Here is a 27,855-nt window from a genome sequence, read left to right on the forward strand (position 1 = left end):
GTACTTCCGTACCAGAGAAAAACGAAGACCATTTGTTCAGGACATGTCATAGATCATGACTCTTAAGTTTCAAGATTTTTGAAAATCGGAGGCTCACAATGACCCTGCATGTGTAGCCCTTTTGGCAATCCTTTTTTGGTCTATCTTAAGAGCTTTATAATATTCAAATATATGTATGGTTTAATTTGTTCATATATCAGCTACTTTGTACTTGAGAAATTGGAAAAATATGATTTCCCGTAGGGTTTCTATGTAAACTTTGAACCCTGGCTGTGGCCATTTTTCGTCAGACCAGAACAAAATAAGGATTTATGTAAAGTTTCAAACCATTTTGTCTAGTAGTTTCAGAGACAATCTTTGAAAATTGGCCAAACAGAATCTAAGATTTGCTCTAGCGGACATGTTTTTCATTGGACTAGAACAAAGTAGGGTCATTTGTTAAGGACCTTGCACTGACCATTCATGCGATTTTTACTTAAAATCTGTCAAGAGGTTTCAGAGAATGAAAATGTGAAAACTTTATGACAAATGATGGTCATAACTTGATGGCAATTGGACTTTTACTTAGGTGAGCTAAAAAGTGTTTATGAAAATCTTCAAAATTTATTATAAATTTCCAAAAACATACATGTAAGAATGTGGGTTTTTGCACTTGGACCTATATATACACATAACACATACTTTAATAAAACATTTTAATGAAAATAAACCTGACAGTTATGTTCTCCATAAATTGCAAAACAAAAGTTCATAGTATTATGATAACATTAGATCTAAATATTTTATTTTCAACAACTCATCAGTTTCCCTAACTGTTATACATGTTTTACAAAATAATCAAACTCAGGGCTGTTCCAGAAAATACTATGTCCCCCCCAGGGACGGCACTTTTTTTTTACCCCCACCACCCACAGAAATAAAATTTAATTAGAACAGCACTCCCTTTGCATTTTGGTATTTCAAATACAACCACCCACATAATATTTTAAAAAATTGCCTTCCCTGGGGGGGACATAGTATTTTCTGGAAAAGCCCTCAGATGTCTGTGCAGTTTGAGTCAAACAACAATTTAACATATAAAGCACCCAAGTTTCTTTTTGGAACTTGTTCAAAACTATAACATAATAAAATGTTTGGCAGGGCACAGCTTGACACGACCGCAGAAGTGGAACCCTGAAAATGGGGAGCAAATATGGACACAACATTCGAGTTTCATACAGCTCTGAATTTGGATTGTGATTAAAAAGTTGACACTGCATAGGTTTCTGACACAGAATGAATGGGGTCTAAAAGCTGAAAAGTTTTAAATTGGACATTCACTTTTTATGGTCCATTTTCCAAAATTTAAATACATGGTTAGATTCAGCGTATCAAAGAACCACAAGAACTCAATTTTTGATGAAATCAAATAAAGTTCCAATTTTGGACCCTTTAGACCATAATGTGGACCAATTTGATAATGGGGACCAAATATCAAAAATCTAAATACATGGTTAGATTGAGCATGTCAAAGAACGAACCCCTTATATTCAATTTTGGTTGAAATCAAACAAAAGTTTAATTTGAACCCCTATTTGGACCAACTTGAAAACTGGGCCCATAATAAAAATTCATACATTTTCAGATTCAGCATATCAAACAACCCCAAGAATTATTTTTTTGTTAAAATCAACTAAGTTTAATTTTGGACCCTTTGGATCTTAATGTAGACCAATTTGAAAACAGGACCAAAAATTAAGAATCCAAATACACGATTAGAATAGACATATCAAAGAACCCAAATAATTCAATTTTTGATGAAATCAATAAAAAAAAAAAAAAAGAGTTAACATTTTACCCTTTTGGCCTCTTCCTCCTAAACTGTTAGGACAAAACTCCAAATATCAATCCCAACCTTCCTTTTGTGGTAAAAAAAACATGTGTTTAAATTTCATAGACTTTTATTTACTTATACTTAAGTTATTGTGTGAAAACCAAATGTCTATGGACAACGACAACATGATACCATTTGTATAAGAATTTATATAATCAATATATTTATACAGAAATATTCAAATTTGTATTTGTAACAACCTTTGTACCAGGCAAGACAAAAAATGAAGATGAAGTATGGAAGAGTATTAAAATTAAAGACTCCCATGAATGGTTTATGCCAGTCCAAAGCCTGGTGAGTTTGCAATTCCAAAAGTCATGTTTTTTTTTAATGTATTAAAATCTTCTGAAACTGGAAGCTTCAACTCCATTGAGCATGTGTTTGCTTTTGGAAACAATCCTGAGTCATGAAGAAAAGTAATAGATGGTGATGGATCAAATCCTAATGGAGGTACACAGTCTGCTCCAGTTGCAAATGATAAAACATCACCTAAGGTAATTTCACCATCCTCATCTTCTGAAATAAGACAAATATTAAAACTTTATACAAAATGTTGACTTCAGTTGAGGTTTACTCATGTTTATACAAACCAGGTAAGTAATTGATCGACCAAAACCAACAGCCAAGCTGGTAGTAGATTGATCACAGGGAATGTCCATATAGTCATAATTATACAAAAATCAAAGAGGATAACTGATTCATTAAATGTTATGTAACAAAGTTGAACTTTAGTTGGCTATAAAAGCTAAACAACCTCACTCAATAAACTTTCATATTACTACATGAACAATATTTTTTATGCTTCACATCTCAATGAGGTCCCAATATGAAATCAAAGCCTTAAAGGCTGTAAAAGCAATTGCTGTATACTAGTAGTAGTTAACATTTTTTTAAACATCTTATTGACAGTTTCCTTGTTTTTGCAGTGGCGGATCCAGAATTTTTCATAAAGGGGGGAGCTCCAGTCATGCTTCAGTGATTCCCTATATAATCAACCAAATGTTTCCCACGAAAGGGGGGCCGGACCCCCAGGGTCCCTCCCTGGATCCGCCTATGTTTAGCTAATTGTTTACGTCCACGTACGACTTCGGACCGTGCGTCAAAGTTACTGTGACAGAGTTTTGAACGTGCCCCGATCGCAACTTCTCCTTTCTCGTGAAGAAATTGCAATGTTCTTTTATGCATAGAAAAAAAACACATTAAGCTCCAACTGTCTGTGTCAACTACATTTCACATTCCGTTGTCGGCTAAGTTTTGCAAAGGCATAATTGAGGGTTTGGATGGGGTTAAATGATTATAGAATAATGCCCTTAAAAAATGAAGATTAGAGAATAACGGGCAAAAAAATGAAGATTAGAGAAATGTGTGGTCTAAAAATATAATGAATATTGAATAATTAATAAAAGAAAACGCTAAAAGTTAAGTGTTTACAGAATTTTCCCTTCTTAAAATTTAAAGAAATTTGTAAAAATATAAAAGTGAAAACAAACTCTGTAAACTTTTTTTGGTTTCGTGATAACAGACTATAGGATTCAGTCAATGTGAACTGGTTTCCGATACTTCTATCAAAGAAAACTGGGGAAAAAATTAGAGAATAATGCGTAAAAATATCACTTTTGAAGAATAGACTAATTTTTTGAAGATTAGAGAAAAAAAGGGTAAAAATTAAATGTTTACAGAATAACAGACCACCCCCCCCCCCCCCCCCCCCCCCCCCCCCCCCCCCCATCAAGACCCTCATAATTGACGAAATCGTTTTTCCTCAAAAGTCGTAATTTCACCACGAATTCCAATCAAATGAGACGCAAGGGACATCCTGCAACTTGAAATTCGTCCACCAAAATCAGGGTTTGATATATTTCCGACGTGCAAACAGAGGATTCATTTCAAAATCTCGGCAAATCGGTGATTCACAGATCTATGATGAAAGCGGTCTCACTAATTAGAAACAAAAAGCGTCAACAAGCGACTAAAAAGGCGATTTTTGAAATTAAAAAAATGGCGACAAGGAAATTAAATTAGCGATACCAAAGGGGAAAATAAGCAACAAGAAATCAAATCAAGGGTCAATCGAGTTGAAAATATGTTTGCAATCTTGTAACTTATTTCCATTTTCTTGTCGCCAATTTCATTTCATTGTTGCTTATTTGCCCTTCCTAGTCGCTTGTTGACGCTTCTTGTCTCTAATTAGTGAGACCGTGTTAATCTATTTATATTTTCGTGGGAGTTGATTTGAACAAAATCGTGTTTTGGGGCTATTTTAACGACCCCTAAGATGAAATTGAACAATTAGGTTAGTAAATTCAGTGTCAATGTAATCAAAACGGGAACATGGTGCTTCTTTAACAGTGAATAACCATCGGTTTCTTTACTATAACGTGCGTAATAATTTAAAACAATTTTATGAATGAACCATAGTTTTATGAATGAAAAAGAGAAAATTTACTACATGCAAATAAAAACACGAAACAATCAAAATAAAATCGTATAAGGAATAATTCATTGAAATAATCAATATTAACTCAACAACAAAAATGATTTAAAATTTATATGAAACATAATGAGAACGAAATATCAGGGGTAAAAAACGCACTTTTTCCATGCGGACTTTCAAAATAATTAGAGAAAACAAATGGCAACTTAAATGTTAAAATGCATCTTCATGAAAATATTTTGTAACTTCACAAAACAACGGTTGTTTGTCTATGTTTGTCTTTATGTATGTAAGAAGAAGACAAGTAGGATTTTGTCAGAATATTTAATGAAAAATCTGTTTAAAATTTGGCTTGATCTTGATCTTGATAGGCTTGATTATACGGGATTATACTATGTAATGTAGGTCAAAATGGCTATGTCCCATAAGAATAAAGCAACTTGCCTGGCAATTGCTTTAAAAAAACAAAGTCTGTCTTTACATGGTTTATTATATCACTGGTCCCTAATTTTTTTAAAGATAAAAACAATGACAAGAATGTGTCCTAAGTACAGGGATGCCCTACTCGCATTATCATTTTCCATGTTCAATGGACTGTGAAATTGGTGAAGTTTCAAAGTTGAAGGCACATAATTTCAGTCAAATCAGCAGAGCAGAAAGAATGGTATACTTTTATCTGCAAATTTTTGAAAAAAAGTTGGGATTGACTGTGGACAAGTCAAAAACATCATTTCCTTCGCAACTTGGTTGCCTTCGGTATATTAACATGCATTGTGAGATAGAGGCTGAATTTGGATTTTAATTAAATATTTGACACATAATAGTTTTCTGTCACAGAATAAATGTAGTCAAAGAACTTAAAATTGGTTAAATGATTTGAATTTATTTTCAATTGAAGATTTCATGCTGTTGCGCAATACAATTTGCTGTTGCGCAATACACTGCTGTTGTGCAATACCTGTGTTTAGACTATAGACAAAAAAAAAGCAAAATAAATTGTGAGAAATCCTAAAATTAAAAAAAAAAAATTGCCCACCCCCCCCCCCAAATTTTTTTTCCAAAAAAAGGGTAATTTCGTTAATCTTGAAGAAAAAAAAATCCCCCCCCCTCCCAAATATTTTTTTTTTACCCCCCCCCCCCCCCCCCCCACAAAAAAAAAATGTTAAGAAATTTTATTTTTGTAAAATGTGGTACAATTTCAGAGATATCCATAAACTTTAACACAAGTTAGTCTGAAAACTAGAAAAATACTTGATTTGGGCCCCTTTTTGGCCCTTCATTCCTAAACGGTTTTGGCAAATACCCCCAAAATCAATCCCAACCTTCTACTTGTGGTATTGAACCTTGTGGTACAATTTCAGAGCAATCAAAAATTTATTCACAAGTTATTGTCCGGAAACTAGAAAAATGCTTGTTTTTGGCCCATAATTCCTGAACGGTTGGGATCATTACCCCCAAAAACAATCCCAACCTTCCTTTTGTGGTATTGAACCTTTTGGTTAAGTTTCACAGAGATCCATTCACTTAAACTGAAGTTATTGTCCGGAAACCAATCTGTCTACGGACGACGACAACGACGACGAAGACGTGATAGCAATATACGAACGCAAATTTTTTGCAGTCGTATAAAAATCAAAAGGGAGCACATGTGAATAGAATTAAACAGTTTCTAGTAAGTTGGTGATTTTTTTTTCAAGTTCTTGTCCAAAAACTGGAAAATCACCCCTTTAGTAAAACTCCCAATACTTGGAAAACGTAAATTTGAAATTTGTAAAAAAACAAAAGGGAGCTCAAATCAAAAGATATAACAATTCAATACAGTTTTATGCATAGTGGTTAAAGCGTATTTGAGATAATGTCGGAAATGTTGAAGACGGACGGTAAACGTTATACCATAAGTCTTGTAAAAGGGCATACATGTATAGAAAATATAAGAATGCTATTCAGTCCTTTTGGGTAGTTTTACCCTATATATCCAAACAAACAATATTTACTTTCTTCTGTTTCTGATAATGCTTGGTTTCATAAGTTTCTTTCTAATGACTGTCCCTTACAATATTGCAATGCAGGAAACTCTAATTTTGGTTAAGAATTAAAATATACATGTATTAAAGATCAAGAGCATTCTTATGTTTTAAATTAAGCCTTCATATAGAAAAATTAAAATTCCAGATCAGAATATGTGCTTCCAGAAGTGGTGGTGTTGAATCAAATTTTATGTTTATATAATAAAAAGAAGATGTGAGGCATATATTTTACAAGTACCTTGCAAGTCAATTAAAAAATCTCTCCAATATCCAACAATGTTCTCCTCGTCCCGTCTTCTGTTGCTGCCTGGACTGACATTTTGATATCCATAAACACCACCTCCATCATTTCAGCGGTCAATTTTTCATTTCCTTGACAGACAAACAAATCCTTAAATGCTTTATAATGCTCTTGAATGTACGTTAATACATCAAGTGTCTGTAACCCATCACGCAACCTGTAATTGTATACCAGTTTATTAAACACCAACATATCAACCATGTAAACATATTTAAGATATGCATTGTATTCAGCTGAATTAAACAAAAATAGAACCTATTAGAAGAATAATATTTGTGATAATCTTTAAATGGCAATCTTGAGAATGATAAGTGAAAGACACGACAGACAATTCACCTCATCTCACTATTTGTTTGGTGGAAGAAAATGCATATATCCCTTTTGTGTTGCACTTGAAGATGTTGGGGACATAAATAGACTTCATTTAATTATTTGACCTTAAAGGGAAAATTCACGATTTTTTACTTATGGTTTAAATATGTTCATTATGACATAATATATATATTCACAAAGTTTTATCGCTATATGTGCAGTAATAAAGGAGAAATTCAATATTTAATGAAAAAATATTAACTACTTCCTGTAGGTCGTGACGTTTTCTCCTGGTTTTTGCATGCCGGGATTTAAAAAACAATCATTAAAAGTCTTGGTTTTTAATCATATTTTAACGTAATCGTAAGCGCGCCGATGACTTATGCTTTATCTAATAACCATCCGATAATAAGAAGATAAAACGCACATACGTTCATTTGTACATATTCATGAGATAAATTTTCTATGTTAAACGTATATATTCGAATAACACAAAAAGTTATAAATTGATTTTTAATTAATGTATTTTCGGACTGATAAGGTGAACAAAGTAAAGTACAATAATCTGTAAAGACAATATGTTGGTGTACTCTTATTGACCTTTTACTATCTCTGCTATGACTTGGTTGATACGATGTGTGTATTCACGGTTCTGTAGCAAAACTCGTAGATGGCTTGTTGAAAGGTAAATTGTTATTTGCACTTCGGTATTTAACCACGCCTCTCGGGCACACCTTGCCAGGTGTGACTGTCTATTCGGATCAGTGAATTTTAAAACAAGGGGAGCATCCAATACACATATTTAAAATATATATTCAAGTTGGTGACAAATAAAAATTGATCGCCGTGGAATTATTTAATTATGTTTGGTGCTATTATTTATTTGAATTCAAATAAGTTAATTTACTAAGAAATACACAATTTTTGGTTAAAGACGGGAAACTTAATTCATATGTCCGATTGAAATGATTTACACCTTTTGTCCTTGATTGATGTCTAATAAAAAGGAGAACTTAGAAATTATAAATAGCTTTACCAAAGTATTTTTATTTGTCTTTATTAGGCAAATAAATGAATGAGAACACTTAGATTTAGACTTTTTATAAGCCACGTACAAATTAATAACTGGAACTCACTGAAGATAACTCTATCGAAGCGGAATATAATATGAACGAATAAAGAAAAAATACTTTTGTACTTGAGAAGTCTTAAAACTTTGACAGCAAATTTGAGGTCTTCTTGGAATGGAATCGAAAAATTACGAATAGATATTCTTTATCAAGTGTAAAAAACGTCAACCAAATTTAATCATAATCGGGGACGTCCTTATTAAAGTAGTCTTCGTCTCACAACGTATAATACTCAATAACTATTTGACCAAAGATGTTTAAAAACAAAAGACAACGAATTTAATGTCATCTTTCCCTATTTTTGAATGCAATTATAAGTCTGTTCAACTGGCAAGAATACCCCTAAAGCGGACAAATATCTGACAAGCAGTTTATTCTTTAAATTTGCTGTCATTGAATATCAAGAAAGAAAATAAATCCCGAAAATGATTTGAAACTTTAATACTCAATAGCTTTCCTAGAAAATATTCACATCCCTCGGGAATTATTAGTGTACGTCCAGTTGCATATGTCGGAACAGTTGTGGTGATGACGAATTTCTTTCTTTATTCGAGAGCAATCTAATTGATATATAAATCTGTGATTTTACTATGTTCATAACTTCGATGAACCAAAGCAAGTTATAGATCGACCTGTATTTAAATCAAATTGGTCCTCTTCTTCTTCTTCTTCTTTTGGTATACAATAGTCTATCGAATTGGATGATTACATACTGTTGGTATACGTGGACTAGTCTATTTACAAAACTTTTACCCCAATTTGCACAAAATGTATGTTTCTTTCTTATGTTCAATGTATACATGTATATATTTTAAATTGCGCTGTAGTTCCGAAACTTTCTATCCGGGCGTATAAACGAATCGTCGACAAGTGCGCACATTTTTTTAATCAACATTTCTGGAATGATCCAACTATGTCCTTTACTATTGACAACGAGTAAATATTACATTGTCCCAGAGACATATAATACAATTATATGTCTCTGATTTCCCCCAAATTAACCCTTGGAAAAAATACGTATATTTGTATATCTTCAATTTTTTTTTTTTTTTTTTTGGTATCATTTTTTTTTTTTTTTTATAAATAATATTCTTTACACCAGAAATTTTATTTATAAACAAGCGTATGAGTTAAGTAATGACTAGTACATTATATCACTTTCGGACACGCAAGACAGAGATGTATATTATACATGCACCTGATAGTTCAAAATGGAAAGTTATAAGTTATCGGCCGTGTACACTGATCAATACCTACAGAAGTGAAACGATGCATGAACTTGCAGGCCCGACAGGAAATCGCTTGAATACCTGGTCGTGTCACCTTACACCCCTCACAATACCTTTGGGAGTAATACCTTAAGCCATGCGGGTGATCAGTGGAGCGAAGATCCTAATTTATTTGAATAAAGTATATTACTTTAAAGAATTATGAACGAATTAGATTTTCGAAAACAATTTTCACGGAACTCTTATTTATGATTTGAACTTTGACTTTTTAACAATTCCAATATTAACAGTTTAAAAATAACAGACTATATGGTTATTAAAAATATAAGAACATTTCCGAATCAAGTTAGTTAGTCAGATAAAACAACCGTACGATTGACAAGATATCGACACGTAATTACGACAACATCGGTTACTGTAGTTCTGTTTCTTTATGGTTTATAGACATATCGTGATTTTATTTGGACAAGATAACAAAATGGAGGGACGCAAAGAACTGATACTCTAAATTTAAAATCGATGGTGATCTCTTATCTAGCGGAATAAAACTTTAATATTTATAAATTTGAGCATTTTTATACAGAATGGACATAATATGAATTTTTGATTTTTTTGCGAAGTTTCCCTTTAAAGTCAAAGGTCAAGGTCACTAATTTTTTTAAATTAGGTGATATATACTCACATACAAAATACCAAAAGCCTATAGCCTAGACAAATTTTTGAATGTATTTGACTTCGAGGTCAAAGGTTACTGTGATTCGTTACTGACTCTAGTTAGCAACACATGTCCTCGACATGATGCACCCATGTACCAAATTATAGATATCTACTTCAAAAGAGAAACAAGAATGTGTCCCCAGTACACGGATGCCCCATCCGCACTATCATTTTCTATGTTCAGTGTACCGTTAAAATGGGGGATAATTGCTAATTTTGCATTAAAATTAGAAAGATCATATCATAAGGACTTCAACTTCATCAAAAACTACCTCGACCAAAAACTTTAACCAAAACTTTAACCTGAAGTGGGACAAACGGACGGATGCACAAACGAACGAATGAACAAATGCACAGACCAGAAAACATGGGGCATAAAAAGTCATGACATGGATAAAATTTTGTATGAGGAATTCACACTTAAATAATATGTCTTCATTCTTTGAAAGAGAGACATCTATATTAACTGTTCACAAAAGAATTACACATTATATCCTGCAACAAGACTTTAATGTTGTTGAAAAAACCTAAGTTAAAAGTTTCATAATAGCTATATAGTTTACAAACATCTTCAGGTCACCATTTCCATTTTCAGCAGGGTCTTTTAGATGAAACAGGTTATCAGGTTAAGGATGCTTTGTAATACATTCAAGTTCAACAGAAATGATTGCATGTGAAAAACTTCTCATTGATGACTTTTAAAAAGAGTTTATACTTAATACCCTCCACTTTTCATGTCATTGCATGTATTGATGACATTTTCCTTTAAGGAGATATTAATCTATAATTTACCCACTCAGTCCAGAGTATTTCATTTTCTGTTGAATGGAAGTGTCAGTCCTGTCTCTCTAATACCATACAATACTTAGGAAGATGATGTATGAGTGCCAATGACATAACCAACTGATAACTCTTCATCCAAATAACAATTTAAAAAAGTAAACCGTTAGAGGTCAATGTACACCCTTCAACACGGAACAATAACCTATAAAGGGCCCCAGTTTTCCAATCAAAAATAAAATATTACTCACTGGTGAAGAGGAGTACTGGTTCTTTCCAGGACCAAAAATCTGACAATATCCATGATTAATTTATCTTTTTGTTGCATGTTCAATATAGGCCTGAAACATCCCGCTGTTATCAACAGGGTTGACATTGCATTCATTTGTTTGTTCAAGTCTTGCAAACTTGATGCATCTTTTAACTAAAAAAGAAAAACAGGTTATTAAAACTCTATCAACAATCTAAGTGTCAGGTGACATTTAGCACATAGGTATATAGCCAGCAAGAACTACATATATATATATTTAGAAAATAGAATTATCTGCTAATTTGTTTAAATTGGGTTAAAACAGGCATTCTGTGAGTATTGCATGACATTATACAGTCAGTTGAAAATTCATTTTATTGGAACAATATGCGATCATGATCTATAACTTGTAACAGTGTAAAGTATATAACAAGCATCAAGTCAAATTCTTCAAGCTTGAAGAATAAAAAAGTTTAAACTATCCAACGACCATAACTGTGCTCAACATCTCATCAAACCAGAACAACATTTGATCTTGATCTGTAACCAATAATCAAATCAATATCTTCAAGCTAATTAACAAAACTAGAGGCTCTAATGAGCCTGTGTCGCTCACCTTGGTCTATGTGAATATTAAACAAAGGAAGCAGATGAATTCATGGCAAAATTGCATTTTGGTGATGGTGATGTGTTTGTACATCTTACTTTACTGAACATTCTTGCTGCTTACAATTATCTCTATCTATAATGAACTTGGCCCAAGTAGTTTCAGTGGAAAATGTTATTAAAAATTTACAAATTTTATGAAAATTGTTAAAAATTGACTATAAAGGACAGTAAGTCCTTATGGGGTCAATTGACCATGTTGGTCAAATGTTGCCTTATTTCTAGCCTTCGAGGTCTTACTTAGCTGTACATTATTGCTGTTTACAGTTTATCTCTATCTATAATAATATTCAAGATTATAACAAAAAACGGCAAAATTTCCTTAAATGACCAATTCAGGGGCAGCAACCCAACAACCGGTTGTCCGATCCATCTGAAAATTTCAGGGAGATAGATCTTAACCTAATTAACAATTTAATCTCGTCAGATTTGCTCTAAATGCTTTGGTTTTTGAGTTATAAGCCAAAAACTGCATTCTACCCCTATTTTCTATAACAATTCTTATTATCAATCCAATACTTTCTAAATACTACCTTTTGAACTTCTCCTCTCAAGTCACCATCTGCTATATCTTCAATATTCCTTTCTCCAGCTTGTCCTACCAACGCATTGTACATAACTGGAGAAAGGAATTTTGGTGATGGTCCTCCGTGTACAATGGATAGGGAAAAGAATAATCCAACATCTCTGTACAGATTGTCTTCTAGGGCTACAATAAAACAAAACTAAATATTTTGCTAAAATGTGATAAAAGATTTAAGATATATTAAATTTAACATTTAGAGGCCTTAATAGACATGATAGATGTCAAAGAATAAATTTTACTATTCATAACTATATATTATCAATCCCTGATTCAGTGATATAATATATATCATGTTTGTTTTGTGTTTCACAGACCTTCCAGAAATCAGAACCAAAATGAGGGAAACAAGAATGTGTCCCTAATACATGGATGCACCATCTGCATTATAATTTTCTGTCTAGTGGACCGTGAAAATGGGGTAAAAACTCTTATTTGGCATTAACATTTGAAAGATAATATCATAAGGTACAAGTATACTAAGTTTCCTCAACTTCATCAAAAACTAACTCAACCAAAAACTTTAACCTGAAGCCGGACAGACAGACGGAAGAACAAATGAACGAACAGACCAGAAAACATAATGCCCATAAATGAGGCATAAAAATGGTCCTTCCCTTTAAAACCGTAACAAGTGTCTAGATCCCCAAAGTGTCCCCTATTGTAAATGGTGTGAGGGTTATTGTGAGAGATGGGTCAAGATCCCTAATGCACCAGCTCTAGATGAGGAACCCCAAGTAATGTGTACAAGAAATCTCTGTGTATTGATATTGGACATGTTTCTATTTTTTACAAATGATTGAGCTTAACCATTTGTGGTGATAAGGAAAGTAGAGGGACATAGAATAAATGTGTAAAAACTATGGAGCTATTAAAAGTTCAAAGAACTTATTGTGTTAAAACAGGGATTTTTGACCACAAGGAGCCGCATCACAAAAGAATACTCTGGGTTTGCTAATTTACAGAAAAAGTAATCTCACTTCGTACCCTGAAAATTTAACCACAAATAAGAAATTCTCAGCTTCAAAACGAGCCATCATATATATCCAAGTTAACGATATGGACTGAGCAACAGAAGAAAACGTTACCATTACGGCCTATGGAGAAACAATTGCAAACCTTCACCCAGATGACTGATAATTAAACATGACAAAATACCTCTCCATCCCTATAAAGTGGGAGACATAAAAATGTAACTGTATAGAGAATACATGAAATTCCTTTTTTAATCTTTCACCAAGATGAGACAATATAAATTCACCTGATGTACTATAGGCCAAAATTCTTCTGTTTTCAGGACCTTCAAAAATGTGCAGGTATTGGATCTTTTTCATCAGCATTCTCAAGAACTCTCTTTTTGGTCCACCTTCATCTACGGCACCTTCTGCGATTCCTACATCGTCCGTAAACTTCACACTTATCTTGCTTTTAGCACAGAAGGATTTCCTTTTGATGGCTCTCCGAGCACCATCTAAAACAAGGTTTCTGTTGATATTGAATTTCGTTATCTTCTCCAGGTCAACCTGTGACTGTAACTTTATTAATAACTCTGGCAAACTGATATCACTAAAATGAACAAAAAAGTATCACCAATGAAAGGGATAACCAGATGCTCCGCAGGGCGCAGCTTTATACGACTGCACAGTTCGAACCCTGAACATTGGGGCAAGTATGGACACAACATTCAAGCTTGATACAGCTCTGAATTTGGATTCTGATTAAATAGTTGACACAACAGAGGTTTCTGACACATAATGAATGTGGTCTAAGAACTTAAACTTAAAAACTTTAAATTGGACATTACCTATTATGGTCCAATATCCAAAATCAAAATACATGGTTAGATTCAGCATATCAAAGGACCCCAAGAATTCAATTTTTCACGAAATCAAATAAAGTTCAATTTTGGACCCTTTAGACCTCAATGTGGACCAGTTTGATAACCGGGCCCAAACATCAAAAATCTAAATACATGGTTAGATTAAGCATATATCAAAGAACCCCATATATACAGTTTTTGTTGAAATCAAACAAAGATTAATTTTGGACCCCAATTTGGACCAACTTGAAAATTTGGCCTAAAATCAAAAATTTAATACATGTTTAGGTTCAGCATATCAAAGAACCCCAGGGATTCAATTTTTGTTGATATCAAACAAAGTTAAATTTTGGACCACAATTTGAACCAACTTGAAAACTGGGCCCATAATAGAAAATCTAAGTACATTTTTAGATTCAGCATATATCAAATAACCCCAAGGATTCATTTTTTGTTAAAATCAAACTTAGTTTAATTTTGGACCCGTTGGACCTTAATGTAGACCAATTTGAAAACAGGACCAAAAATTAAGAATCTACATACACAGTTAGATTAGGCATATCAAAGAACACCAATTATTTAATTTTTGATGAAATCAAACAAAGTTTAATTTTGGACCCTTTGGGCCCTTTATTCCTAAACTGTTGGGACCAAAACTCCCAAAGTCAATCCCAACCTTCCTTTTGTGGTCATAAACCTTGTGTTTAAATTTCATAGATTTCTATTTACTTATACTAAAGTTATTGTGCGAAAACCAAGATAAATGCTTATTTGGGCCCCTTTTTGGCCCCTAATTCCTAAACTGTTGGGACCAAAACTCCCAAACTCATCCCAACCTTTCTTTTGTGGTCATAAACCTTGTATCAAAATTTCATAGATTTCTATTTACTTAAACTTAAATTATAGTGCGAAAATAAAAAAATATGCTTATTTGGGCCCTTTTTAGCCCCCAATTCCTAAACTGTTGGGACCAAAACTCCCAAAATCAATCCCAATTTTAGTGCAATTTAAGTATACATAAATAAACATGAAATCTTCAAATACGTACCCATCCATTGGTATGGTTTTGTCACCTTCATCATCGGAGTCATCAACTGTTACTATTTCAGTTTCAAACAGCTGGACATATGACCTAAGTAATAAATAAATCTTGGTTTGATTAACCTATTATTCATTCTGTTTTCCTTTTTACTCAATGCTATTTTTTATGTCTGTAATGTTTATATGAAGTTAGACATTTATGACACAACTTACGTTGAAACCTCCAGGTTAGGTACTTGTCACCAATACGGATATTCAATTGAAAAAATACATATAAAGTATGCTGGATTTTTGTATCAAATCTTTGACAAAAATATAAATAATCAACTATCACTTAGTTTGTCTTGTTCTTAATATTGTCTGAGTGTTCAACTGCGAAACACATGACTTTGCCTAGATGATAATCTACTATCTAGGATGCATGCAAATACAAGGTTAGATGAATCTACCATGTATAGTTATAACACTTCACATACACAAATTTTTCTTACGATTGCTTACGAATCTCAAAACTTTACCAGATTCATAAAACTTTCACAAGCTGCTGATAGGGCATTAAACCTTAACCAATCAATCAAACCTAAATCTTAAATCAATATCAAATACATTTGCAAAGTACTCGAATATATCCCAAAACAATCGGAAATGTATATTCATATACATCAAGAAAGTATTTAAATTTATTCCTAAACTTGTGGCCAACCAATTATAAACTATACTCAATCATTTGTAATTGATTCATAAAGCAATCGTATTCAATTACACACAAAAGACTTTTCACCATTCTTTAAGAATAGTGTTTGTGTTGTTACATTAAGTTAACAATGCTTTACAAATGACTAACACTGGATGGCGAGCTATTTACGAATGAAGTTATCTAAAAACAATCAGCCATTTGTTGAAAATTATTTGACATGTCAAATCAGGGATCAGCAGAATGTATAAGAGTTGTTTTAAGAGTTAAATTCCAATGCTTGCTGTGAATGACAAAAAATTTGTAGATTTGTGAGCATTTATAAGAAAAAAATTCTGTATGTGAATTGGTATTACTAAGAAAGATGTGAACTTTGAAGTAAACTTAAATGTAAGTCAGTCAACAGTCAGGGGTATGACTCAAACAAGTGATTTCATTATCGCTTATTTCAGTGATTTTCAAATTTCAGTAATCACTTATTTAAGTGATTTTGGTGTTTTCTTTGATCTTCAAATGCTGATTTCACTAATTTTCCATAAAATGGCAATTTTTTCTGTAATTTGTCTACATAGATCAAATATCTTAATCTTGATATATCAATTTCATCAGTGCGCTGGGGCAGTAAGTTAGTGTGCTGAAGCTTTTAAAAGAACCCTTGGGAATTTTTCTGTAATCAAATTTTCATTAACTACTCTATCAATAACATAAAAGTCAACACATTTATGTAACCTGATTTGTTTTCTTTATAATTAGAATGATTTACTTCAAGGTTTTGACCTTATCTACAGATTATTCCAGTTTAAGCATAATCCAAATAAATTGTTAAAACTGACATACTAATTTAGCAAAAGAGCATTTTTGTATGTATTCAGTTGTTTTTTCAATAGAATAGTTGTTTTTTAAACCCAATGTAGATCTAGCTTGTGGATAAATTATCAAGAAAATGTTATAATCACTTTCATAAGTGATTTAATGTTTACATCTCAAATCACTTATTTCAGTGATTTTAAAAAGTCTGTTTCTAATTTTGTAAACATTTTTCATTTTTCAATAGCGAAATCACTTTTAAAGGTGATCCTGAAATCACTTGTTTAAGAAGTAGCCCTGACTGGTCAAGTAAAAAATATAGGTAACAGTGATTCATTATATCAAGAAATTGTGTCCAGATTATCTACAAATAAAATACCTGTAAGTTGAAGGACATGCCAGAGCATCATTACCAGTAGATGACCGCAAGCTTAATCGAGATCTACGCTCTCTACGTTCTAAGCACGATGGATGAAATGTTATCTATAAAACAGGGTAATCCGTCTTAAAATTAACCAATTTCAAATTGTAAAACAATTGCAGAGTATTCTTGGTCAGCACATATAGCATTTCAACGTATCATACATGCATGTTATTTTAATTCATTTTGATTTTTTAACAAATGTATACTGCTTGTCATCTAAATCAGGTTTCACTTTCTAAGACCTACTGCTCACTATTTACAGATTCAGTTAATACTGCCATTTTTCTGAAATGAAATCTCCCTAGCCACTTTTGTTTTCTTTTTGACATTTCTTTAATAATAGTTTCGGCAGGCATTGAAATATCTGAATTGTCCATTACTAAAGATTACAGAAACTCAGTTCAGAACTGATACTGGTAGATTTAAATCAAAATTGATCACCTGTGGCGTAAAGAGCTATTTAGAACAAGAGATTGAAATAAATTTGGGGCCTTTCTTTTAATGCAATAACAAATTTTCAGTACTTGTTGTATGTAAAATGCAAATTTTGTAATAGTGCCTCCTAGAACATGTAGAATACTCTGTAACTAGTTTAATCAAAGTCCATTGAAATATATTAAATCCACAGTGCTCACAAGGATGAAACAAACTGAAAATTTTGAAGTTCTGTTTGCATATGACAATCAATCTAGGATCTTAAAAAAGCAATAACATTTGAGGTCATGATAAAGACTTATAATGTAATGAGTTTGTTAAAAAGATGCATGACACACATTTCATAATAAAACCTTTTCACATCCATTCTAATGGAATAGCTAAGTTACATGTAAATACTAACTGTCGGTGTGCCTGTATCTTCCGGATCACCTTCCACTATATCTTGACTTTGCACAGTTTTGGTGATGTCTGTTTGTGGTTTCTACAATATTCATAAAACTATATTATCCTAGTTCAATAAATTCCTTCAGGATTATTATCCTACAGGAGTGTGTCAAAAATACACACCAGAAACATACACTTCAAAATATTGAAGTAATATTTAGCACTAAATTCATAGAATACTGCATATAATAATTTATTAGTTTAAACATATTTAATTATACTGGATTGGGAAACAAGTTTTTCATCTTATATTAATCCCTTTCCACTTGCAGGTGCTAGTGCTGCTTGTAGCGGCATTACCCTGCTCTTTTTTTCGAAATCTACAAGGGTGTCTTTTACGTGCAAGAGATATGACTCTCTCTGAACACTAATTCAATTTATTGCATACAACATGTACAAAGAGCTGTTCGGGAAGTAGTTTCATACTGTACACTTAAAACTTATAGCACATCATGGAATGCTGTTTGCAATTGGATTTACATTAAACATAAACACTGTCATTGAAGCAAATGCCATTTTTTTTTTTAAATAAAGCATATGTTGTGGAGCCCAACAATAACCATATTGTATATTTCCATGAGTGTTTATTCATTTCATCACAAAAAAACAACAACAAAAAGTCTAAAACTTAAATCATAAATACTAACTGCGGATGAGCCTGTATTTTCCTGGTCACTGTTCATACTTGCATTTGTGTCTGCTTGGGGTATCTGCATATTAACACATGAAAAAAGAAGTGTACATTTAATTGCAATTCAACTCGGAATATCATGTTTACCATTAAAATAGCTTTCATATGCTTTTGACTTTGATACAATAGTTTACATGCAAAAATAAGCAAATAAATGCATATTGACCCCTTTATTTTGTTCTGTACCCCACTGCTAAGACCTATTGTTTGTTATTTTTTCATTTTTTGTTGTGAGGACTTTTTAAAGCTCTAGTAGATGAGCTCAACATTAATTTAGTGCTTATAAAACTGTGTAATGGTTTTCAAGATACAAGCAAAAACATGTGAAATTCTGACAGTTTTGCCCCTGATGATTTCATTGTAGCCCTAAATCAACTGAACAATTTGCAATTTTTTGGATCTAGCTAATGTACCGTTTTCCAGAGTCATAAGCAAAAATATGCGAAGAATACAAAACTTGAAGTATTTAAAGTGAGATACATCATGTACATCATGTACATGTACAATAAAACTGACAATTTTGCCCCTGCTAACTTTTTTGTAGATCTTAATGAGCTGAACAATTTGCAATTTTCATTTTGCAGTTTTCAAGTGCACAAAAGAGAAAAATTAAATAAAAGGCCATACCACCTGGACTGGTTAATATCAGATTGACTTTAAAATGTCTGTATGGGTAGATCTTATTATGTACTTATCAATTTAATCTTATACTAGAATTTTGATATCTGTAACAGTTTTTAAGTAAATACATGCAAAACCCAGGTGTTGGATGCCATGGTCTATTTTTAGCCATGGCAGTCATGTTTTTGACGAATCAAAATTTTCCTTACAATTTTAAATAGAAACCCTGATAATGTTTTTGCCAAGTTTGGTCCCAATCTGTTCAGTTATTATCAGAGTGGGAGAAGATTTTTATTTAAATTTATGACAAGGACGGACGCTCAGTGACAACAATAGCTCACATGGCCCTATGTTGTTTGCTCATTTTCAGACAATTTGGATACTCAATATTTTTTCTTTCCCTTTCCTAGACATCCCCCCTCATAATTTTAATGCAAAGGTGTCATTTTTCTTCTGAAAAGTGTTAATATGGTAAATGTCACAACCATAAACAAACTAAAAAATCATTTTTAAAAATGCATGAATTTAGCTAACAAAGTGTGGTCATGAAAATATGTTTTATAAAAGAATGAACGTCAGCGAGTCGATCGATCTATATAAAAAAAAATTGTTGTAGGGGCAAAAGATATAAAATTTATTTCATGAAAAGCTTAACGTTAACATCATCATGATGGTCCATTTATCTGAATGTGTCACAAGATTGCTATTTAGTGTTACATGCACAATTGTTAATTACAAACTAGACTGTACTGTCTTCAAGGGAACCTGTATGTCGCCTGCATTTTATTGATAGCATTAATATTGCACACATTATTTATGTCCGCAGTCCACCATGTGTAATTTCAAAGTTTTTGATAAACAGGATGTAGTTGAGTGACAGTGCAATGAAAAACAATTCTAAAGGATAAAGCATAGAGACGCAAAATATCAAATGTCTGTACTGCATGTAGTTGTAAGAAAACTGCAATGAAATTTTGCATACATATTTGACCAGCATGCCTTAAATATCAAAGTTTTTGGTATTAAATAGGAATTAAGCAAAGCCATGAAAATGCTTTACGCGTCATAGTACTTCCAGATAAAGCATTCTCCAAAATATTAAAAGTCTGCTGCAATGAAAATGTGTGACAACATTGCGGTGCATGTGGCAAAGGTTTTGGAAAGATGGATTTTGTCAAAGTGACCCCTATATAAAAAACAGGCGACATAAAAATATATTATATGTATCAGTATATACATGAAGTGCACTTGGATAAGAATATTAATCTATAGGTACATAGAGTGAGTATGATAGGATTACCAAGCATTTCATACCTGTTGTGTGTCGAGTACGAATACAATTTTCTGCCACTGTACAAATATTGTTTTTATCCTGTATTTATAAAATGTACAAATTATTTTTTCATACAAAACAGAATTACAGAAAGACATTCTTAAAAAAAATGATTCCATATGAACAGTGAACACATCATATAGGAAAGCATGAATCATGTAAAATTGAAATGGGTCAAAGACAGAAAGGGCCAGTTTTTGTTAAAACAAGAAGAAGAGCTACAAACCTCACTCTGAAATCACATCTCATTGATGTGAGAGCCCATACAGAAGCTGCATACCAAATATGAAGAGCCTGCGATTTTTAGTTCCTGAGATAAATATTAAAAATACAGTATTTCCCTGCGACCAACATTCACATATTATAATTCAGCTGATTTTTCAACTCGCAAAATCCAGCCAAAAATCATTAATCTAACTTGAAGGTAAAAGACCATCATCCTACATGTAGCAAGAGCAGATTTTATGACCTTCATGTGATCTATCCACATGCAAAATAATAAAAGCCTAAATCACAAATTTTAGGTACATGCTAGACATGATTTTGTTTTGAGTGGCAGCTGTAGACTGATTACTATAGTGCGACCACCACTAAGAAACGTTTGATTTATTGTCGATTAAAACTACATGTGTTATATCCTGTGTTCTATGGTTTTGAGCTCTAAAATGTTATGATGCTGCATAATTACCTGTAAAGAGTGTGTCTTGCCGAATACTGGAAGTTCCTCGTCTGTCATGTCTGTGTCATCTAATTTGTTTTGATCCATCATGTCCTTATCATTTTCAAACTAAAAATGAATTCATACTTGTAAAACAACTAGCTATCAATATTTTTGCAGTAATATACTATGTCACTAATTAGAAAACTTTTTATGTGTGTTAACGAACATTGTAAAAATCTGCACCTAAAATAAGAACATTACATTAAATTATATTTCTTTCCTTTAAATGGATATTGCAACTCCCTCAAGACTCATAATACATTTTGATGAGGGGGGGCAAGGGGTATAACTGTTATGCTGTTATGGGCCAATTTGAATCTTTGTTATCTGTTATTCTGAAGAAAAAAAATGCTGTTATCTGTTATTGACTATTTCTGTTGCTGTTATAGGACTTTTACTTTTTTTGTTATCTGTTATTGTGAGAATGTATTTTTTGTTAACTTTTATTGGACCCCCTCTTGCCCCCCCCCTCTTTGATGTTATTAATTCTTTAATAAATATTTTGCCGCCCATATTTTGTCATACAACTATAAGTAGGTGTTTTACTGTTTACTTTCTCAGGTAACAGTTAACTTTGTGATCAATGCTTATGTGTAGTTGTCCTTCATGTATAGTTATACAATATTAAACTGTATTTGTCATATAAGTAACATTATACTTTTAACATAAACAAAAATAACAACAACAATAAAATAACTGAGTGGAACACACACATATCTAAATATACACAAGTAAAACTAACTAAGAGTTCCCTGTCCTCAGTTCTTAAAAGACTGTTGTTAAAAACATAATAAAGGAACCTGTTTTTTCTGACACTTGGTTTATATTTGACGGATTTAGTAGGACTACTAGTTTTTCAGTATCAGATAGATTTGGAAACATAGCATTATCTATTGCCATGGCATTAAAAGGTTTTATATGTAAAGCATTATTGATTTGACAGTGGAGGAGAAAGTGATTTTCATCTAAGGTTTTACAAGTTGGACACGACGTAACGTTCTATTGTTTTGAGGTATGTTTAGATTATCTGCCCTTCAATGATCAAATTATGGTAACTAATTCTAACTTTTTGTAAATAAATGTCTAGTTTGTTTCAAAAATTTGGATGAAGATAAAATTTTTGGTCTTGTTTGACTTTAATATTTTTGTATAAAAGAAAGAGTTTGTTATTTTCCTTTAAACTGTTCATGTTATTTTCCAGTAATTCTGAATTAAAGTTGCATGTAATATTCTTAATCAAAGTCTGTAGTTTTTCACTTGTTCCATATTTTCACAGGAGACTATTTTTTGTATATCAATATTCATTTCTTGCGTTGAATCTACCAGAATTTTTCTAATTCCATTTTTTTGGAAATATTGTACAATGAATGATAAAATACAATGTACAAACCTCAGGGCCCTCGACGAGAACATAAAGCTTCCCTTGACCAATCAGAGCCTTCAGCCCTATTCCATCAAATTTGAATGTTGATGGTACATTTGGTTTGGATAATTTTTTGTGTGAGCACGATAAAAAAATGATCTTGGTGGGATCTTTGTCAGTGCTGTCAAATATGTCAAGTAGTTTGTTTTTAATAGTGTCCTCTGTATCCTCCGAACTTATGTTAATTAATCCTTCTTCTAGGATAATATCTGCACACAGAATGCCTGGCAATTTTATATTTCCAATAAAAACAACTTTATATGACTTTTCAAATAACTTCTTCTTCTTTTTCATTTGTTGTCTAATGTCTTTTCTGGAGGCAGCTCCCTGTATTGGTGAGAAATGTGTCCTTGGGTGTGAAGTGGCTTTTGACGACTTAAACACAGAAGTAATCTGCTGAGCCAATCCACTTGTACTTGGCCTGTTGCCAATGATATCTCTTGCTTGTCCTATATTAAGTAAATATTATCATAGTAAAATTAAAAAGATAAAATTAAAGCAGTTGGCGATTATCATGACAAAATTTTAAACTAAACAATTATTTGGAAAGATATTACTTCAGGTACATGTATCCCAACTTAAAGACACAGATGAAGACGGTATCATACCATAATTTTTCAACACATTTTTTGGCCGTCATGTACTCAACTAAAAGTACTGAAGTTTAAATTAGGTATCAAAAATCCTTTCACCCTTTTTATCATCTGTTTCAACCCTTATTTTCCAAAACAGTAGAAAGCTCAAAATCACTCACAGTCGTCGTATAGTACTCAGATATCTTATTTTCAAAGTTCCTAAAGAACAATCAACTAATACTTTTAAATCCTTCGATAGTATTGCAAAAAAAATTCATGAGAATTTGCTCAAAATATATAGGTTTAAAAAGAGCCTGTTCGAGACATAATTCATTGAACTTTTTTTTCATCAATCTGCAACAAAAGTGGGCAACTGATCTTTGCCAAGCTATTAGGTTTTTTGTTGAGTTTCATCAATACAAAGAGCTCAGCACCTGTACATCCTGTAGTTCTGTTGTACAAAAAAATAATTGATTTTTCTACCAACCATGAATGTACATACCAGCACATTCTGCTGTTGTTACAACAATATATCTTCTTGTTCCCCAACCTCCATCTGGAGAAGAAAACCCTCTTGTATCAGCTGCAACAGCTTTCAACACCCCTCCTACATGGTACCTCAAACCCACTGCTGAAGGAAACTGTGATTTGAGTGTCTCCCTCTCCAAAACATCTTCTTTAAGTGGCAATAAGACCTCAGCATCATAACAAAGTTCACTATGTGAAACCTTTATATGACCTGACATCATATAAACCTAAAAACAGAAATATGGAAACCAATTATTGATCAGAGCCTGAATCGTTCACCTAAAATATCATGACAATTGCCACCAAATATTTGAAATTTGGGAACACAACTGGACTATTTTAACTCACTTGTGCATATAATACTGGTTTCCATTGGCATTGATTTTGAATATTTTTTCTAATACATGTATATCCCTATCCTCTCCTCTCTATTTATATTTCACAGGCACTTGGGTTCCCAGCCAGATATACAGGGAAGTAAGAATAGTCCATTTTTATAAAAATTAGCAACCACGGGCCTGTGTTACAATGTATCTGAGTGCCCAAGAAACCCATAATGGCATTTATAACAAGAAGTAATTGTAACAAGATGCTGTTACGAACTTACGAAGTCTCCCAAACAAAGCTCCCTTAATTTGCAATTCCTATGGTCACATATTCATTTGATTTGTTTTATTGTCCCATACAAGAACATATATATGGTCTAGGTACAAAGATCTTGATCGTTTACAATTTATCAAACATGAGGGGGCGGGGGTGACCCTCACAGACTTTACCTATATTTCATTTGAATTGCATTGTTATCCCATGCAAGAATATGGTTAAGGGGTGGGGATCTTGACCATTTACAATTTAACAAACATAAGGGGATGGGGGTGCTCCCCATAGACATCCCCTACATGTAATATTTCGTTTTATTTGTTTTATTGTCACATACAAGAATAAATGGTTTAGGGGTGGGGATCTCAACCATTTAAAATATGTTCAAACATGATGGGGTAGGGGTGACCCCGATGGCAATCTCCAATTTTTAATGTATTATCAATTGAATATTCAATTAATAAATTAAGATGAAAGTTGTAGTGCAAGATGACTGAATTCAGTCATGACTTTGGTATACAGATAACTGGGACAAATAGATTTTCATCAAAAATTAGTCACAATTTAACAGTTTGAATAAAACGTAAATTCTCATTTATTTTGTTTTTGAACATGCTAAATAAAATATTGTTGTACTGTTTTCTCTGGCTTCTTGCATATATGTTACTGCATGGTCCTATTTAAAAAAAAAATAGTATATCCAGCTTCAGATTACACAAATGGAAGCAAGTACCCATTGTGCCTTATATATTAAAAAAGGGACTGAAATCCTCAGACTAAAAAAATAGTATATGTACATTTGCAATCGTGTACTTCTCACAAAATAGCTGAAAATACTTAAAGACAACGATTTGCATCAACAGGAGTCAAATTCTTCTAAGATATGGGGAGAAACCTCAGTTATCTAAATTTTAAGGAGGTGTTATTAAGCAGATTCTTGCATACTCTCCCTATTTGACAAAATCAGAATATTGACAAGTTGAAACAGAATGTGTTATAAACAATTCACCAATTGAAAGTTACAGACAATGGTATACAATAAAATGTCCAGTATTAGACAGGCGTTAAAAATGACACTTTTCTGTCAAACAAAGAGCCATAAATCCTGTTCTTGGGCTTCTGCATTTTAAGCAAAAGTATCCATACCGAGGTGCCATAAAGAGAGAAAATCAATGGATGGAGAACAAAACACCAACAAGATGGTGACACATTCAACATACAATTTGGAATATTTACTTGTATATTAAAGGACTAATTCCCCCCTCCCCTTCCCCATTTTCCTAATGTAAATATAAATTTAATCCATTCAAAATATAAAACAAGTGAAACTACAAGCTACTGCTCACTGATGATACCCCCGCCGCAAGTGGATAATATTAATAGTGTAAAAATATGCAAGTGTTCGGTAAACAGGAAGTTGTTGAGTGATGAATCTGAAAACACATCACACAGTATAGCTGACTTATATAAACCCTGAAACCAAATTTCAGAAATCATTGTATTGTAGTTCCTGAAAAAATGTGATGAAAATTTTCAACTTGGCTATCAAAGACATGTGTAAAATCATACAAGTATTCGGTAAACAGGAAGTTGTTGAGTGATGAATCTGAAAACACATCAAACGGTATAGCTGTATTACATAAACCCTGAAACAGAATTTCAGAAATCATTGTATTGTAGTTCCTGAGTAAAAATGCAAAAATATTCATGGGACGGACTGATGGATGGACAGACAGAGTTAAAACAGTATACCCCCCCCCTTTTTTAAAGCGGGGTATAATCCTAATCAGTGCTAACAAGTTGGAAACGACAAATTTTCAATCATATAAAGGGCAATTTCTCCTTGAAATAAAAGTGAATCTGGCTGAAATTCAAAATTGTCCTATGAGAGGCTATGAATAATATATAGCTCGTGTATAAATATGAACAAAATATGCTGACAAATAAAAGTTCTAGAGAGCTAACAATTCCTGAAGAAAAATATGTTTTGAAATATGCAAAGACATATAGTAATTATTAACCACAGTGGGGCGTTGAAAAAAAATCTACTTCGGGGATTCAGAGATGGGAACTAGAACACATTCCAATTTTTCCATAAACGGCCATTGTGGTGCATATTTCGGCACTTTTTTACATTGGTTATTAGATGTACCCCAACTGTTTCCAACAAGTGTTTCCATCTGATGAACCTGCTGTCAACTTCCAGTTCTGGTTTGCGGATTTTTTATAAACAAAGCGAGCACTTTGTGGCAAATAAACCAAGATTTCTATAGAAAATCCACAAAATTTCAAACATAGATTACTCACTTGCTTTTCTAAAATGTGCTTGTGTTTATCAAGGATTTATATAGTAGGACTACTATATAAATCCTTGTGTTTATTAATTGTTTACAAAAAAATATAAGCAACCTGTAAATTCCCAAACATCTGGAGTGGTGCTGAGCCAGTCAAGTGCACCCTAAAAGGTGTACTTAATTTGAGCTCATTTTTTATTTGTTTTAACCATTATTATAACTACAGTAATAAACTTGTTTTGAGGAAATTTCGAGCAATACTCCGATATCTATCAGTTATTAAATTGCCTTATTTGAGGGAACAAGATTAAAAAGAAAAGGCTGTGGATCCATGTTCTAGTCTAAATAATTATGACGTCTGGCAAGGCTATTTTGGTCGCAGGAAGGCGTCCAAGAAAAAAAATCAAAATAGCCTTGCCAGACGTCATAATTATTTGGACTATGGATTTTCTATAAACTTTCCATATGTTTAGTATTGAATCAACACAAGGGTACATAATCCTAACAGTAACACTAACAGTATCAGCCTGCAATGCCGGACTCGCATGAACGCAAGATTTAGTTAGTGGGGCGACGCGTTTTTTTAATTCTTGGTCATGCATTCGTGTTGAGAAAGAAAGGGGGAATGCAAACAGTTATACAAAACGTTACCTTCTCATATATAGATATCAACAGCTAATCAAACCAGGGGAGTTCATAGAGAACGTGCCAACTTCAACATGTGAGTCAAGCAGGGGCTGCCCGACTATATCGACCAATCACAAACGTTGTTGCAAATTTGACCTTGTGACGTCAAACAATTTCCCATAATGCAATTATTGCATATAAATAAAAATTATTGCATATAAATAAAAAAACGACAATTATACCAATTGAATGAAAAATATTGCATTACAATGACAAGTTATACAAATTGAATAAAAAATATTGCATTTGAATGACAAATTATACCATTTGAATGAAAAATTATACCATTAAAATAAAAAATATTGCATATAAATGAAAAATTATACCATTTAAATGAAAAAATATACCATACAAATGAAAAATATTGCATATAAATGAAAAAATATTGCATATAAATGAAAAAATATTGCATA

General features: G+C 32.6%; 1 protein-coding gene across 2 annotated transcripts; it reads right to left on the reverse strand.

Moving 5' to 3' along the window:
- Positions 1-681: 681 nt before the first annotated feature.
- Positions 682-27,690, reverse strand: LOC134708411 (uncharacterized). Of its 2 annotated transcripts, none has more exons than XM_063568913.1 (13): positions 27,407-27,690; positions 23,836-24,088; positions 22,726-23,207; positions 21,303-21,401; positions 18,617-18,679; positions 17,926-18,006; positions 17,043-17,146; positions 15,170-15,253; positions 13,564-13,868; positions 12,253-12,428; positions 11,055-11,227; positions 6,573-6,792; positions 682-2,386 (listed from the first exon to the last, which is right to left on the reverse strand). In XM_063568913.1, the coding sequence occupies exons 2-12, from the start codon at positions 24,080-24,082 to the stop codon at positions 6,585-6,587; spliced, it is 2,022 nt and encodes a 673-aa protein (XP_063424983.1). In that variant the 5' UTR covers positions 24,083-24,088; positions 27,407-27,690; the 3' UTR covers positions 682-2,386; positions 6,573-6,584. The 2 variants fall into 2 exon arrangements, with proteins under 2 accessions (XP_063424983.1, XP_063424982.1); XM_063568912.1 differs by having other exon boundaries at positions 682-2,389; positions 27,407-27,687.
- Positions 27,691-27,855: the final 165 nt, after the last annotated feature.

Source organism: Mytilus trossulus, chromosome 2 (genome assembly GCF_036588685.1).
Source record: "Mytilus trossulus isolate FHL-02 chromosome 2, PNRI_Mtr1.1.1.hap1, whole genome shotgun sequence".
Lineage (NCBI taxonomy): Eukaryota > Metazoa > Mollusca > Bivalvia > Mytilida > Mytilidae > Mytilus > Mytilus trossulus.

Coding starts and splice junctions, on each gene's coding strand:
- LOC134708411 (XM_063568913.1), bottom strand. CDS start 24,082: ATGATGTCAGGTCATATAAAGGTTTCACATAGTGAACTTTGTTATGAT. Junction 15,254..17,042: donor GCATGTCCTTCAACTTACAG/GTATTTTATTTG, acceptor TTTATTACTTAG/GTCATATGTCCAGCTGTTTG. Junction 11,228..12,252: donor TGAGAGGAGAAGTTCAAAAG/GTAGTATTTAGA, acceptor TTTCTTTTTTAG/TTAAAAGATGCATCAAGTTT.